At 39.0% G+C, this 17,975-nt stretch overlaps 1 protein-coding gene across 13 annotated transcripts in view; it reads right to left on the bottom strand.

Annotated features, from left to right (window-relative positions):
• Window positions 1-963, bottom strand: part of ANKS1B (ankyrin repeat and sterile alpha motif domain containing 1B) — a 1,079,287-nt gene extending 1,078,324 nt beyond the window's left edge. For 4 of the 13 annotated variants that reach the window (XM_060656669.3, XM_060656668.3, XM_060656666.3 and 1 more), the window contains exon 1: window positions 781-963. In XM_060656669.3, the coding sequence (XP_060512652.3) occupies window positions 781-914 (134 nt within the window). In that variant the 5' untranslated portion in view covers window positions 915-963. The remainder of the gene's footprint in view (window positions 1-780) is intronic. The other 9 variants (XM_060656662.3, XM_060656659.3, XM_060656657.3 and 6 more) reach the window with 3 other exon arrangements.
• Window positions 964-17,975: the final 17,012 nt, after the last annotated feature.

Genomic DNA, 17,975 nt, shown 5'->3' on the forward strand with positions numbered 1-17,975 from the left:
CCATTTCTAAGGTACTGCCTGCTGAATAAAGACCTTGACATTTTTTTTAAATGTCATCTTAGAAAGAGTATCCAAGCAATATTAGTCTCACCCGCAACATCTTCATATTAAAAGGCCTCTACTACATTCCATACACACTATCCCAATCCTGACCTGGCATCCTTGGTCCTAAAAACCAAGTTGTACTGAGCTAAGTCCAGGTAACTGGAAGTACTGCTGGGGCTGCTAACCTGCCTCATCAAGTTTTACACACACCCTGTACAGATGACATCTCATCAGAAGGTTCGCTTGCTTCATTTTGTGGGATCACAACCCACAGCACAGCAAATGCCTTCTGCAAGAGAAGGTAGCAGCAACCAAAGGCCGTGGCTTTTTGCAGGGTAAGTGAATGCACGCAATAGCTTTTCTACCAATTTCATGCAAATAGACAAAAAAGGCTGGGTTCGACACTGAAAATACATAATAAATGTTGATGGAAAGCGAGTGGAACACCGATTTTCTTCCAGCAACACTAGTACATGTACAAGTTCTGCACCACAGTTCAGAGAAAAGTAGCTACTGACGCATTGATGGAAGGCTATTTTCAAATTACTCAAAGAATCTAAGGCATCAATCTGACTGGGAACCTCGTGCCTCCTCTCCACACACACAGTCTGTTTTCCTGCCTAATTTAAGAATGAATCGCTGGCAGCCACCAGGTGCACTAACCATGAAGAGGAGGACGTATCTATCACAATGCAAAACGAGGTATGCAATCCCAGAACTGGTTCCCGTCCTTACCTGAGCAGATTAGAAAGGGGCAGGGGTCCGGATCCACCGCCCAGGATCCCTCCTTTCCTGCCAGACAGGAGTTTCTCCACCAGAGCCACATTTCCAGTGCGGGCAGCTTCCAGCAGCTCCTGGTCCTTCCCCATAGTCTTCCACCGGCTCCCTCACAGAGTCCTTTTCCCCCACCCCGGGTCCTCCTCCCCGCCCACCCCCACTCCCCAAAATCCAGGGCCCTCCCCGCCCCACCCTAAAATAATGCAAGAGCTTCAGCAAGAAGAGATTCCTGCAGCCCCAAGCCGGGAACACCACTCTCTCCTCCTCTTCGGGGCGCAGCTTTTACAATGGGGATCAGACCATGTCTAGGAAGAGGGGCTGGCCGAGCGGGGAGCCGCGACGCGCCCCCACAGCCACTCCCCTGAATTCCTGAAGCCTCGTTCCCGCGGGTGAGGCGTGAGAGAGTGCTTTTGAGGAGCGCGAGGAGGATGCTGAGGACTGAGGAGGTCGCAGGAAGAGGAGGCGGAGACAGTCCTCGCGGGAGCCCGAGCGCAGCGAACAACCGCGTCGGCGGCCCGCGCACCCTCACGCCGCGGCCCGGGCTCTGATCAGCTTCCGCGCCCGCGGGCTCGGCGGTTAGGTGGCGGCGTCCGCGGCCCGCGGCGGAGAGGAGCGCGCGGCTGCGGCCCCGGCGGCCGTGGTCCGCGCCGAGGCAGGGCGGTGCGGACGAGCCGCGGCGGGCGCGTGCCGAGGGCGGCGGCGGCGGCGGCGCAGGGGCTGAGGCAGGGCGGGAAGGAGGGCGCCCCGGTCCGCCGCCGGCGGCTCTGAGGCCTGGCGCGCGTGGTGGCCGGCGCGCGGGGGGGGGGGGGGGGGGGGGGGCGCGTGTGCGCGAGTGCAGGTGCGGCCTGAGGGTCCGTCCCGAGTTGGGCGGGGGGAGGGGGGCGAGGGGCGGGGGAGGGGGCCGGCCCGGTGTGGAGGCGGGGCCCCGGGATGATATTATCTTCGTTTTTGTGGGCGGGGACCCTCCCTCTTCCCTTCTCCCTCCTCCCTCCTCCAGTCTCCTTGGGAGAGGTTTAACCGTGTGAGGACTGGAGTTCTCCCTGCCGCCTCGACTCCTTGTCAGCTGGGCCGGCGCGGGCGCCACGCCTGGGGTCAGGCACGAAGCTCGGAAAATCCTCCATGACCGAGATGAGGAAAAGCTGGTGTTGCCGGGAAGGGGCCCTTCGCCAGTCGCTTTTGTCGGTGCCGGCACAACTTGACCTGCGTTTCGCCCTTCCATTTACCTCCACGAGACGAAGGAGATCTGCCCTTGGTTAGAAAGGTTTGTTTTATTCCTAGTTTCTGTGGCACTGGCCACGTACAGTTTGTGACGGTTCCAGTTTCTCTAGTCTTTAATCAGCCCTATATTTCGGCTGGGCTTTGGAGATCTACTGACGTCTAAAAATACCAGGGAAGAGGCTCTAATTGAGAATTTCTCCACGTGCATACTGGGAAAAATATAAATGGGCATGGATTAGAGACCCACTTTTAATGTGCATATATACATCAGCAACTCTCATTGTACATGCTTGGCTTGATTTTCTTCGATTCTCTCCTTGCCCGTGGTGGAGAATAGGAGTTTGTTTTCTTTTGAAACTTCCTGTGACACCTTGGGCTTAGCCTTGCCCTTGGAATTGTGGATAAATGTTAACTTGTTGATGATCGGTTGTGAGAAAAGGGTCTTAACAGGCACTTTCCTCACGACAACCCAGTGATCTGTATTATTACTACAGTATATCCATTTTGGAAATGAGGAAATAGTGGCTCAAAGGGTTAATTAAATTTCTCAAGATGCCGCACACAGGAAGTGGCAGACAAAATTGGACCCCAGAACTGAGCCCCTGCAGAGCCCATGCTCCCCTCGGTACACCTGACTGCCCCCGTGGGCTGACAGTAATTATCACAGACACTGATGAGCAGTCACTATGAACCAGGCACTGTGCCACATGCCTTCCATATGTTATTTCCATCTTCATAACAATTCCATGAGACAGGTCCCATTTTTATCCTTATATTATAGATGAGCAAACTGATTAGCCCAATATCACGCAGCTAGGAAATAACTGAACCAAGACTCAAATCCAGAGCTGCCTGCTATAGGCAGAGATTTTACGTAAATAACGGGGGGGAAACTTACAGCACATTCAAAGATAAATAACAGAAATGTTTTTTTCAATTTTTTATGGAATTCAATATTCTGAGATTTCATTTGAATGGTTCAAAGTAGGGAGGATGGGCTAAATGGGTAAGGGGCATTAAGGAATCTTCTGAAATCATTGTTGCACTATATGCTAACTTGGATGTAAATTTAAAAAATAAATTAAATTTTAAAATAAATAAATAATAAAAAAATGAAAATGAATGGTTCAAAGTATTAGGTAAATTAAGGATTTTCGTGGGAGGTTTACTGAAGGAAATAGATTTTGAGCTAGCGTGGCTTTCTGTTTTCATTTTAGAATCTGTTTTCATAAGATGATACTGTATATGCTAATAGTATCTCTCACATAATGAGACTAGCAGACCAGTTAAAGAAACAAAGTAAGGAGCTATCGAATTCATTTTGAAAATGGCATAGGGAAACTCTCTCTTCACATCTTTCCCAGAATATACCATAAGTAGTCAACTGGTCAGAGCTTAAAAATCACCCTGTTTTCAAAAACAAAACAAAACAAAACAAAAAAAATCACCCTGTTTTCACAAGTAACATTTAATCATGGCTGAGCTAGACATCAGGAGGCTCCTGAGTTATTATCACGAACCAATCCCAGATAATAATTACTGATTACTAATGGGAAAGCCATTAGTAATGATTAACTCTAAGAATCAGTCCCACAGTTCCAGGCACTCAAAGCTAATTTTGCAACTCTGAATGCCTTGTTTTTAGTTACATAATAGCTTCTTGTCAAAGAGGACACAGGTTTTGGATGCATGGAAACTGATGTGCAAATTAAAAGTGAAAACATTTCTTCCAAAAATCTGAAGAGACAAAAACAAACAAACAAACAAACATACTTTTTAAATAACAAGACTGCACCAAGGTGTTTTGCATCTGTGTAAAGTGGAAAAAGCCAGAAATCTTGAGGACCAATTGGACAGGCTAGATCTCAATTTGCATATATGTAAAATTAAGAAGCTATATCTGATAGTCAACACTGGCTTTTACAGACCTAACATTCTATGCATGTGATGATATATGGCCTTAGTCCATTAAGCTATATGCATAATTGAAAGCTAGAAATCAAGTATGGGGATAGATTTGAGATCAATTTCTATTCTGTTTTTAATTACAAAAATGAAAATATACTGTCTATTCTCCAGTTTTTTTAATTGAATCTTTTTTTCATAAAAATCTATCTTTTCTATTCTCAATGGACAGTATTAACAATAGTAGTAAATGCATATTATGCACCAGGAATGATACTAAACTTTTTCTCATTTTATATATATGATTATATGACTTATCATACTGTGTGTGTGCATATATAAATATATATGTTTTATAAATATATATTTTTATATATAGTATGTGTGTATATACAAATATAAATATATGTTTTATAAATATATATGTGTTTTATAAATATATATATAGTATATATGTCCTTGTGTATATATATTATTGTATATATGTTTAATACACATGCACACATACCAGTCAAGATTAAATGAGACAAAGTAAAGAGTCTAGTATCATTCCTGGTACATGATAACATAATATGCATTATATTTCCTAGAGGTACATGATATGTATTCCAGGAAGTAGGTAATATAATTCCTGCAGAACCTCTGAATCCCTTATTCTAAATTCTAATATACACAGATCTAATTCTAGATACTTTTTTGGCAAGCTGAGAGTCACTGCTCCAATATACATACTGCAAGTCACTTCTGTTGAGACTGATTAATAAAAGAAGGGGCTAAGGGGTTGAAACTAGAAAGAGGAGGTAAAGCAAAAGACAAAGCATATGTAGTGTTTGTACACACACACACACACACACACACACACACACAAAGACTTTGGAAATATAAAATAATGAAGGAACATGAATCCAGATCAGTCTTAGAACTATATGCCGAGGTCTGTTTACAGTGACGAAGAGGAAAAGATGATGTCCTTGTAACATAAAGCTGACTGAGCTAAGATAGGGTAACCCTGTGATTTAAGGGAGCAGGTTTGGAAAATACGTACTTTCTCCATCTTGAGCTCTGAAGTTACTCTGCATATCTGGGTCTATTATGATGGGCTGTGGGACAGAAGCCAACAAATTGCAGGATACAGACCATGAAGATAGATACTAGACATCTGAACAAAAGCCGATTTCTTGCATACTACATTCCATTTAAGTTTGTCTCCTATGCCTACCTAACACAAATTGCCGCTTATCATCTTCCTGAGGAAAACCAAACAGCAACATATCATGATGTTTGCAGTCATTCTAAATTTATGGCCATAAGTGTTGAAACCCGTGGAATGTCAACCACCCACTTTCTACTGGGTCAATTAGTATCTAATATTCCACAAAGTACAGGGATCACTACTAAAACTAGACTGAAAATGAGAGTAAGAATTAGTTCTCTGTAAATGTGCACCCTGAGATTTGTGGAGAAAGTTAGATTGCAAATATGATTTCATATACCCAGACAAAATAAAGGCTGTCTCACAAATGGAGTCAGAGAACTGGAGAGAACGTTAGGTTTCCAGACTGACTTTGGAAAACATGCTGAGATAGATTCCGATCCAAGTATGCTTACCATCTTGGGGTAGGAAGCAGAGGAAAGCCCACTGCTCTTTAGTGATCCATGAGACAAGCATGGCAAGAGGGGGGGAAAAAAGCCACAATTGAACTTGGATCTTGTTTTGAAAGCATGGTAACCCCAGCCACTGGTAAAGGAGTTCCAATGGATACAAGTAGGGAAGGAGATCAAAGATGATCACTGTAATATAACTCCTTCTTGGAAAAATGAGCAGAAGTTTCTTCCCCCTTAGGGAAATTTGATGAGGAAGAATAAGGATTCCCCTAAGATCACTGCCACACAACATTCCATCACCTCTTGTTTATTCTATCATCAACTCCCTCCTCTCTCAGAGCCACCATGCCTGTGTGCTACTACCTTTGAAAACCTGTGTTACCCAAGAGTGACCCAGCACATAGCCCACTGAAAAATGTAGTCTTGTCTCCACTTCAAACTAGTTATCTCGCAGAGAGGAGCTCTCTGAAACTCCAATAAATTTTCAGCATCTCTTTTTATTTTCCTCCGAGGAAAATAACTAGCATTCTAATAAACTCATTATACAGTCTCTCAGAGGGGTGGCTAAGAAGACACAAGAACACAGTATCCACTTTTGGCATCTTAACTCATCTTCCCCAAAGGCTAATCCCAATGTATCTCCTTATACCCCACCCTCTACTTCCATCTTTCTCCTACAGCAGGGGTTGCAAACTTTTTCTGTAAAGGGCCAAATAACATTTTCAGCTTTGTGGACCACACAGTCTCTATCACACTGCTCAATTCTGCTGTTGTAGCATGAAAGTAACCATAGGTAATATTCAAACCGATGAGTGTGGCTGTGATTCAATAAAACTTTATTTATGGATGCCTAAGTTTGAATTTTGCATAATTCTCGTGTCACAAAATACTCTTGATTTTTGCAACTATTTAAAAATGTAAAAACTATTCTTAGTTTACTGGCCACACAGGCTGCAGGCAGGATTTGGCCCACGAGCCATAAGCCTACAGATTTAAGAATGACTTATTCTAAAACCCCTTCGAAGGCTACTGTTCCTTTGCTTGGCCTGATTCTTTAGAGGTGGGTAGGGAGACTAGAGGCTAGAATCAAATTGTTCCCTCTAAGGCACCCAATTATGCCCAGCCTGGGCGGGCTGTGGAACCCTCCCCATCAGCAAATCCTCTCTGATTCTCTCATATCTCAAGAAAAGCCCATTCTCAGAATCTCTAAAATGATAAATTTACTAAACCTTTTTTTTTTTTTTTTTTTTTCTAATTCCATGGGTGTGCCCTTATTTGCCAGGATCATAGCAAATAGCTTACAGGAGCACCACTCTCCTGCCAGTTGAAACAGCCTATGAGGATAGGGCTGATGCTGTTATCTCTGACCTCAGATAAGGACCCAGACCTCTTAGGAGGGGGAACCAGCTGGTTGGTGCTGGTGTGTCTGAAGGAAAGCAAAATGTTCTGCATATTAGAAAACCTGCAAACTGGATTCAGCTGCTGCTTCTGGAACAAACTCACTACCAGGTTGAAAGTGTAGCTGGAAGAAGTGCACTCTCCCTCTGGCGCCCTCTATCTGTAGATCCTAATGGAAAACCGGGGGCAAAGTAGTAATGTGGTTTGCAGAACATCACAAGAATACATGAAAATGAGTTTAAAATTAACAGACAATAGCAAAATAACTGGCATAACTGCCCCCTTGAAAATTAGGTTAAACTAATTCCATCTCTTCCTCCATCATCACTAATTTCACAGCCAATGGCTGTCCACAACTTCAAAGAATTACGGATATCCTATCCTCACTCCTTAGACTCCTGGTCCACTCCTGTCCACTCCTAAATTTTATGGACCATTTGGATTCTACTCCCTGCTCTACTCTAGTGGAGATCTCTACCCATTATTAGGCTCGATGAAAAAGCTAACCATTTTCTTTGAAAATTTTGAAGAGTGACACATTGTTTCTTACAGAATTTCACTAGCCACCTGCTACACCTTTTATTCATCTCTTCAATCAGCTGTCTTTGTTACAGTCTGCTACTGTTTCAAGTTTAAAGGCTCCTGAGTCCAGAAGTTGACTCTCCTTGCCAACAGTGTCCCCCCAAGAATTAGAGTCCAGTAGTAGCCCAATACATTCCAACTGTTTTCCAAGGGGAAACTTCCTCCCTTAATTTTGATGAATAATATTTTCATTATTTCATTACATTTACAACAAGGAACCTACAGGCATCTCCTTGAAACTTTAGAAGAAGGTTTACTAACAGTATTTGTGTGAATGTGGAATGGACAGCAAATGGAAATTAATAATACAGTCTCCATATAACATTTTGTCAGGAAACATTTTGTCAGGCAATCTCAGGGATTGCCATTTTAAATTTCATTCTATTAGAGTCATATCGATGTTGTGTAATCAATGCTGTGTTTATAAAAAAACTATCAGAAAGCCATTATAGACACTTTTTCTCCAAATGATGCAAATGGAAAACTACTTCAGAATCTCATTTTTATTAGTCATTAGTTGCTGGTAGAATGAAACAGATGGAGGATATATTGTTAAAATGGAATGATTACATTAAATAACGTCATTTGTATGCATTTTACATTCCTCTACAAAACAAAAGGAATCATGATTTCATCAGATGATTTTTTTTTTTTTTAGTTTACTTATTTCGAGAGAGAGTACAAGCAAGAGAGGGACAGAGAGAGAAGGAGAGAAAGAGAATCCCAAGCAGACTCCACACTGCCAGCACAGAGCTTGACACAGGGCTTAATTCACAAACTGAGATCATGTCCTTAGCCAAAATCAAGTCAGACGCTTAACCAACTGAGCCACCCAGATGCCCCAGATGATTTTTTCAAGTCAGTTCAATTTTTTCCTACTTCTCCAATGTTTGATATAAGGACAGTCTACCTTATAATTAAAATAAGAATAAAAATGGCAAGAGGGCAGAAAAGAAGCAGTGGACTTAATGTCCATTAATTTCTACTGGTTTATAACTAAACATTTACTGTGCTATTTTTCTCAACATTTATTTAGCTGTGTGGTGAGGGTGGGGGGATGTTGAGATGAAGGAGGGAGTGGTGGTGGTTGGGAGATGTATGATTTGGTTTTACCAGTGGAACTTTTGTTGAATACATCAAATCGTGGCCATTTTGGGTTGTTAGTCTGCTGCTCACACTTATGAGACAATCAGAGCTATGGAAAACCATGGAAAGGTAGTCAGAGACTTAAATTAAGAAATAATGCCAAGGAATTGAGTTAAGAAATTAAATAACATGTTGATCCTCATTAAGAAATACTATAGATAGGAATAAAACACTTAAAAAGAATACTATTGATATTGTAGTAACAATTTATTGGATTTAAGAAATTAAACATGAAACTTCTTGTCAGGTAATTCTGAATAACTAATTCTAATACTAAGGGAGGAGGTTTATATGGAGACCATGTTCTGGGATTATTTTAAATTAAAAAAAACTGTACATAACATGATTGAGTTGGTATTGCCATCATCACCTCAAAAATTTCCATTGATTTATAAACCTTATACAGAAAATAATGCCTTCCATTTGGTTAGAGGTAAAATTGGATGCAGAACAAATAATTGAAAAACACTGCAAAAATATTCAAAAGAATCAGTTCATTTGGGTGAATGGGCCAGCATATGGTGAATGTGTTTCTGTTTTATACTACTTTTTGTAGGAGAAAACCCCAATTCATTCTTAAAACAAGAGCTTCATAAAATTATCTTAAACTGTGACAAAATATTTATAGAAATAACGGAAAAAGTTGATCACAAATATAAGTATTAGAAAATAAATTTTTATATCCAGAGTAACTTTTTTCTTCAGCTAAGACATCAGAAGAGATGATTTATTATACACATGTTACATTCAACAAATATAAGTATTAGAAAATAAATTTTTATATCCAGAGTAACTTTTTTCTTCAGCTAAGACATCAGAAGAGATGATTTATTATACACATGTTACATTCAACCATAAATGAAAACAGAATTTGTCCTGAAAGTCACAGTTCCAGGGCAAAGGACCAAAAAAGACTGTTTTGGTATGAGCAAGATGGGTCTCTCAAAGGTGGTCATTGCAATCAGATGGCAATGGATGTTCTAGATCCATTGAATCAAACTCTAGAAAGTAGACTTGCAGTCCAGCTATTTTTACCAATGTCCCTGGCCTCTGGCAGTCTTTAATTCTGCTCCTGTGGCTTCCATGGGTTCACAAGCTAGAGGTTTACTTGGACCTCTGCCTCATCTTTCTTCTTTTAGGCTTCAGCCTGTGCATTTGCTCCTTCCTCCACTTGGCTCTTGTGGCATGGAAGTTTCCAAGAAGATGGCACTATGGCCAAGAGCTATATGCAAAGTATCTTAAATATCTTCATAAATTAAAGTACAATTATAGGTGTGGTATTTTTGTACTGTCACATTACAAAGCTGGAACTAAGTTTCCTAAATTTCTCTTCTCTTTATGGCACCATTTTAGGAGTGGCCACAAATGACATCTGCATGATATTTGGAAGACAGAGGCAAAATAGTATACACTGAAGGGTGGTATAGGGTAGCCATGAACTGTTTAATTGCAAACTCTTTGTCATTGATATGCTGTCTCACCTTGCCGGTATACGGCAGCAGCCAAGACTCTTCCTTCAGTAACTCTTTCATTATCTCTTATTTCAAATTCCGTGAGTGCTGGGCCAGGTTCATGTGTAGTTCCATTATGAAGGGTGCCCGATCCTTCTGTAGGCCACCCACGTCATTGACATTAGAGAAAGTGAGAGACAGATGCAAGTTCCTGTTTGTCTTCATGGGTTGCATTTGTCTGTGGGTTCCAGTGTCCTTGCTCTCTCTCTTCCTTCCCAGTTAGACTTTTTCCCTGCTACTGGCCCTACTGACTTACAATAACTTTGGACAATAGCCTTACCTAAACTTCTTTACCAGCTCCCCAAATCAGATAAGGTAAATTTCTGTTTTATTCCATATCACTAATATTTCTACTTCTCTGATGAAACCCTAATTGATTAATAAATTAGTATTGGACATATCCAGGAGACTAGAGCCTTAAGAGTGGATTCCCTGCATTGGTTTACTCAGAATTGATTGTATGATCTGATTAGGTATGAAGGCATTAATGACCTTGTTGCCAGTGGTAAAGTGGACACTGGTAGGATATGGTAAGAGAAACCCCCTTTAGGTGATCATTCTATGGGAAATAGCAGCTAAAACTTCTTGAAAGTTTTATATGTGCCAGATATTTTACATGGATTTTCTCATTCAGTCCTCACAAGTTCTTGAGGTATATGCATCTAACATGACATCTAAAAAATGCAGGCTTTTTTCCCCTCGCATAACATCTGCCAGGAGGGAACTTTAGGAACATTGCATTCAGTATTCTAACCTTCGGCAACCAGTAGGCTACACATTTGACCAATTCTGCCCCTTGACCCAAAGAGTTGCTTTCACTGAATTGTATTGTAATGCCATGGCCTTGGCTTTTCTCAGCAGCCATATGACATCTGGCTATCATATGGGATGTAGGAGTGTTCTTGGAGACTTTGTCCCCTACTTTAGTTAATTGTACATTAAGCCCCACATTTATAAAGAAGTTATAAAGAACTGTACTAGGAAAGTTTTTTCACCTCTAAAGAATACTTTTTTCTTGTAATAATAATAATTGACTGTTTGACTTTCCACTTGAGCTCCCAAGAAACTAGGTCAAATTGAAGTCTGACATATTTGTGATCTTTTTGCGTCCTAGTCATTACTCTTTACATATTTCTGCCTTGATTTTTTATTGATATTTAGCAGTATTTTCTTCAGTATGTTTTTGTTATAAGAGATATGTATGTATCTGTATTATTGAACTTGCTATATGCCAGGTACTGTTCTATGTAACAGAGTAATGAGTAAAAACATAGTCCCTGCCTTCATGGAGCTTCAATTGAAAGTGATAATGCCAAAAATTAAGGAAAAGTACACCATTCTCTTTTTCTTTTTGTAATCATTTCATTTATTATCACATGAAAGAAAGCATAGGGAATATCTTGGAGCTTAGTTTCTCCTTCAAAAAGTACTTTGAGAATCAAACTTACTTTGGCCTTAAGGATACAAAGAGAGTATTAATTTCTCATCTTTTCATTCACTCATCACCTACTGAGTGCCTTCTATGTGCTGGGAAATTTGCTAGATGCTGGTGATTCAGCAGTGAACAAACCTCATAGTGGAGCTTACATTCTATTCACGAAAAGAGCCATGGAACAAGTACTGACAAATGTGACAACTGTTATAAAAAAGATGCCATAAAGGCTATAGATGTGAATAACAGGGACACCTACCCAAATTTGGGAGATTTGTCTCCAAAGGAGATATTTAAACTGAGACCTGAGAGATAAATGGCAAAGGGAAACGGGAGGTGGAGAAAGAATGTTCCATGCAGAGAGCTGTTTAACAATCCCTAGACTTTGCCCTTTAAAGGGCAGTTGGGAATTATACTCAGAGCTAAATCTCCATGTCACCTCCTGCTGTCTCTTTCTTTACCTCCACTTCTACCTTGCTTTATTTGCTCACATCTCCCAATCATGTTTGCATTGTTCATGGAATTTAAGCTTGCTATTGTTATTGAATGTTCTTAATTTCAAAGTTACAGACAATATTATTCAAATGCTTTTTCTGAAAATGAAATAAAGTTGCTTTTTCACTTGTATATGGTGTCTAATTCCTTTTCTTTAATGTTTTTTGTTTGTTTGATTGTTTGTTTGTTTGTTTAAGTAGGCTCCACACCCAATGTGGGGCTCAAACTCATGACTCTGAAATCAGGAGTCACATGCTCTACTGAGCCAGCCAGGCGCCCCTCTAACTCCTTTTTAAATTGATATTTGCCCACTTCAAAAAAGCTTTCCTCTTTCTTCATATGAAGAAAAACAAGATAAGTACTTTTTTTAATGGCTATGTATACTTTATGGATCAATGAATGAGTATTAGTTGCATAAAACAACTTGAAAACAAGGCTAAGCTGAATATGAAAAACTGAATGGTTAATTCTAACTATAATTGTCCAGCATGCATATGCTTTTAAAATCTAACACTAACAAAGAAACATGTGCAACAAATTCTGTTTATTTGCCATAATCCAAAGTCCTCCCACCTTCCATATTCATGGACCAGCTTCTTCTTGTTACCCAGCTGAAGTCCAAGCCTGCCAATTGGGGGATCAAGCTGGGCTGGATTTGCAGCCAAGAACAGACGGGGAGTAATTGTGAGGTTTTCCTGCACTCAGTAGCTAACATTATCTGACTAATGTATGTGTCTTCTTCTACATTGGTATCTAAATGCTTTCCAAAGCACTCTTGCCATTATACCACAAATGATGGCTTTGTATTAGAGAAAGCACTAGAATTGTGATTAGAAGACCTGGATTTCAATCCTGGCATGACCTCTTCTTAGCTTAGAAACTTCTAGAGCCATAAGTGTCCACAGAGAAGTGTTACTATACACTTCTATAGGAGCATTAGTTTGCTATAGCTGCCATAACAAAGTACCACAGACTGGACAGCTTAAACAACAGAAATTTATTTCCTCACAGTTCTGCAGCTAGAAATCTGAAATCAAGCTGTCAGCAGGGTTAGTTTCTTTTGAGGACTCTTTCCTTGCTTATAGATGGCCATCTTCTCTCTATGTCTTCACATGGTCTTCCCTCTATGTGCATATATCCTAATCTCTTCTTATAAAGACACCGGCCATATTGGGTTACAGCCCATTCTAATAATTTTAACTACATACCTCTTTAACGACCCTATCTCCAAATGCAATCACATTTTGAGGTACCTTGTGGTTAGGACTTCAATATATGAATTTGGGGAGGACACAATTCAGTCCATACCAGGGTTGATTGATGCTTTGAGGATTAAATTAAATGAGACCAAAGAAGTGAAGGCATTTGATTCTTAGTAGATGTTCAATAAATGCTAGTTAAATCTAAACAAGTCGTTTTTGAAGTACCCATTGTTTCTAATGTTATCTAATGTAATGTTAGCCAGAAAAATTTGGTGTTGAAGGGAAACTTTAAATAAGAAACATGTACTTTCTATAGGGATACACAACCACAATCTTGTAATAAAGTAATTCAAGCGCTTGCTGTCTTTGAGATTCAGCAGTAATCAAGGAGAAGTTACTTCCCTTCGATATCCATGTGATCGTATTGTTCATTAAGATCAAAAAAACTTCCTTTTTGGGAATGCTGAGTATTTTAAACATTTAGTAATTGGAATTAAATTCATTCAAGTTTTTATATCTAAACTAGAGCCAAACTTTTAAGTTTGATTGCTTGACTCAGAAATCCAAAATGTGGGGCGCCTGGGTGGCTCAGTCGGTTAAGCGTCCGACTTCCGCTCAGGTCATGATCTCACAGTTCGTCAGTTTGAGCCCGGCGTCGGGATCTGTGCTGACAGCTCAGAGCCTGGAGCCTGCTTCTCCTTCTGTGTCTCCCTCTCTCTCTGCCCGTTCCCTGCTCATGCTCTGTCTCTCTCTGTCTCAAAAATAAATAAAAACATTTTTAAAAATTTTAAAAAAACCTATCAGCCCAGTTTTTTTTATGACTTTTAGCTATGAAGTGTCCATTTGATAAATAGCATCACATTTGCTAATAGAAAAATACAGATATTAGTTGAATAAATAAATTTGATCTAAGATTTTGAATGAAAGAGGGCAGAAAATCAAATCATTTACAGAACCTGCAACCTGAAACAAGCATTTCACTTGTTTGTTTCCTGTTTGGAATATGTTGTTTAAATGAAGGAACCTACATGCAAAGTAGGTTTTTACAGCCCAACGTGATAAGAAAAACATTGTAAATATCTAGAGTTTAGGGGAAAAAAGGGGGGGGAAATGGAATTATTTTCTAGTATCCATAATCATGGGGGCAGTGGAAAGAAAATTCCAATGAATCTTGGGAATGAGGAAAGGATGAGGAAAGAAAATACTAAGACACTCAAATTGCTGGGGTACGTAGGGGGGACTTGGTGAGCAACTTTTATGGAAACATTGTGAAATAGACTAGCACATTAAAAACATCTTCAGGTAAAACATTTAAAATTCATTCTATTGGATAACATTCTTCTCTACATATATATACAACTTAATATTGTAAGAATGGAGCCAGATAAAACTTAAAAAAAAAAAACCCTCCTCTATTTCCATTTCCCTTTTGTCTTCACCATCAGTAACTTCATTCCCCCCACCCCCCGCAAAGAAAAATCAGGTATCCCATTGTTCAGAGGAGGTACCTGGCAAATAAACTGAAAGTTTGTTTCTAGTTTTCACCTTCCAAATCCTAAACCCTCAGGAGGATGAGGCATTTCAAATATGAAGAAGTGGGAAATTAAAGATGATAGGTTTCCTCACCTCAACTCCTACTTGGTATAGAAAAAATATTCCTGGGTTAGGTGAACAGAAAAATTGCAGGAAAACAAGTATAAGAAAAAAGAGACCCCACCTGTCACCATTTAGCTTAACTACTAATACTGAGAACTGAGGTCATCTGTGTTCTAAATTTTCACTCCAAGAAATTCTTTCCCAGGAAGGTAATTATATGAACCAATAAATAATGTCAGTGTTTCCTTCAGGAACTTTGTTACAATAAATTTATCTGAAAAAATAGTTGGCTCATCTGAGTAAATAGCCCCTTCCTAAAACTGTAGGGGGAAAAAAGTGTGCTCTCATGGAGAACTATGCATCGTTTAGAGCACATCCTTCTAGGTTATATGATTCTGGTTACAGGGAGGTTCTGTGTCTTTCATTGCCTGTGAGTAATTTCATAATTCTATAAATTCTAGATAACTGATAGCAATGCAAAATAATTCTTGTCCATATACCTGCAAATAAATTGTCCAACAAATGTCTAGCAGAGGTGCCATTGTGTTCGACTAAAGAGATGCATTTCATCTTCCCTAATTCTTTAAGCATGCTTTATATTTTGATCTAAGAGGCAAATGACTTCTTTCAAGACAATACTCATAGATAAATGGCATTTTGAAGATAATATTTAACTTGATATTAATCTCTATTATATTTAGCAAAAAGGAAAAAGTTCTTTTTTTATATACAGCCTTGGATATTGTTGTATTAAATCTTAAATGATTGTTACTTTTTTTCTCAAATGACTGTTACTATGATAAACTATTTTTCCAGAAAACCACCTGTGAAATGCATTATTGATGGTTGGCAATGTGTTCATTTCTTTGTTAACAGAAACGCCATCCTTTTGAACTGCTCCTAAAATCATATGATTAGAAGTTTCAGTTCAGTATCAGAAGTCAATAAAAAAATATATTATTCTTCTAATGGTAGATGATGACAGTGGTAGCAAATTTAATGAAAAATAAATAGCTAAATACAGATTTATTCATTTATACATTTTTATTCCCTGTATATTTTATTCATTTTGGCAAGTAATGTACTATATTTTTCAGTGACTTGACCAACACTTACCTTAAAAATATGTTTAAGGGTGCCTGAGTGGCTCAGTCAGTTAGTGTCTGACTCTTGGTTTCAGCTCAGATCATGATCTCACAGTCTAGAAGATTAAGCCCTGTGTCAGGCTCTGTACTGCCCCTCTCCTCCGCTTGGGATTCTTTCTCTCCCTTTCTCTGCCCCTCCCCTGCTTGTGCTGTCTATCTCTCTCAAAATAAATAAATAAACTTTTAAAAATATCTTTAATTCTAATGTATAGACATTGTGATCTCAAAATTATCTGTACAAACATATTTTTGATTAGTTACACATTCCTGAATTTGTTACAGATGTATAAGAGACAATTAAACTTCAAATAAACAGAGTTTTACTAGAAATTTTACTATTAAAATTAAATTAAAATTTTAAAAAAATTCTGTTTAAATTAATAATCCCATAATCCCAGGGTGTCTGGGTGGCTCAGTTGGCTAAGCATCCGACTCTTGATTTTGGCTCAGGTCATGTTCTCATAGTTTGTGAGTTTGGGACCTGCATCAGGCTCTGCACTGACAGTGTGGAGCCTGCTTGGGATTCTCTCTCTGTCCCTCTCTCTGTTTCTCCCCCACTTGTGCTCTCTCTCTTAAAATAAATAAATAACTTAAAAATTTTTTAAAAACATAATAATCCCACAATTTCTAGTCTATTACTCACATCATAATAGCTATGACATTTACAATAAAATTATAGATTTTTAAATATTATAACTGTACTGAACAAAGACAATTATGTTTTGTAGAAAATGAATTGTTAGGCATATTTTTAATTAAAAAACTTATTTTAGAGGGAGAGAGAGAGAGCACACAAGCGGGGGAGAGTGGAGAGAGGGGCAGAGGAAGAGAGAGAGAGAATCATAAGCAGGCTTCATGCTCAGTACAGAGCCTGACATAGAGCTCAATCCCACAAACAATTGAGATCACAACCTGAGCTGAAATCAAGAGTCAGATGTTTAACCAACTGAGCCATCGAGGTATCCCTGTTAGGTATTTTAAACTGATGCTTATCAGTAACAATTTACTTGCTAAAAAGTGATCCTTTTTTTTTTTTTAAGAGAAACCACCTTGAGATTTAATGTATACACCCTTCAAATCATTAATGAAGCATATTTATAGTACATAAAATTCACCCATTGTAAGTGTAAAGTTGTATGAGTTTGGGTAACTGTATCAAGATGTGCAACCACCAGTGGAATCAAGTTTTAGAACACTTTAATCACCCCCAATATTCTCCTATGGCCCTTTGCAGTAAATCGTCCTTCATCCCCAGCCACAAGGCAAATACGTGCTTTCTGCTGTAATATTTCTGCATTTTCCAGAATTTTGTATTCATATTTCTTACTTATTTGAGTCTAATTTATTTTACTTGCCCTTACGTTTTTGAGATTCCTCCACATTGTTTTATATACCAATTGTTTATTCTCTTTTGTTAGCTAAGTTGTAGTCTATTGAATACATAAGCCATATTTTTTAATATATTAACCAGTTGATGGATAGTTGAGTTGTTTCCATTGTTTGTTTATTATAGACAATGCTGCTGTGAATATTTGTGTGCAAATCTTTGTGTGGATATATATTTTCAGTTCTCTTAGATAAATACCTAGGAATGGAGTTGCTGGGTCTTACAGCAGGGTCTTTTTTTTTTTAGGATACTGACAAACTTTTCTAGCAGCTGCACCACTTTATATTTCTACCAGCAATGTAAAAGAGTTCCACTTGTACACATCTTTACCAACACTTGGCATTTCAGTCTTTTTTTTAAAAGATTTTATTTTTAGGTAATCTCATTGACCAACATGGGGCTCAAACTCACAACCCCGAGATCAAGAGTCAGATGTTCTACCAACTGAGCTGGTCAGATGCCTCGACATTTCAGTCTTTTTAATTTAAGGTATTCTAATAGGTGTGTAGTAATATCTCATTGTGGTTTTAA

Source organism: Panthera onca, chromosome B4 (genome assembly GCF_046562875.1).
Source record: "Panthera onca isolate mPanOnc1 chromosome B4, mPanOnc1 haplotype 2, whole genome shotgun sequence".
NCBI classification, from domain to species: Eukaryota; Metazoa; Chordata; class Mammalia; order Carnivora; family Felidae; genus Panthera; species Panthera onca.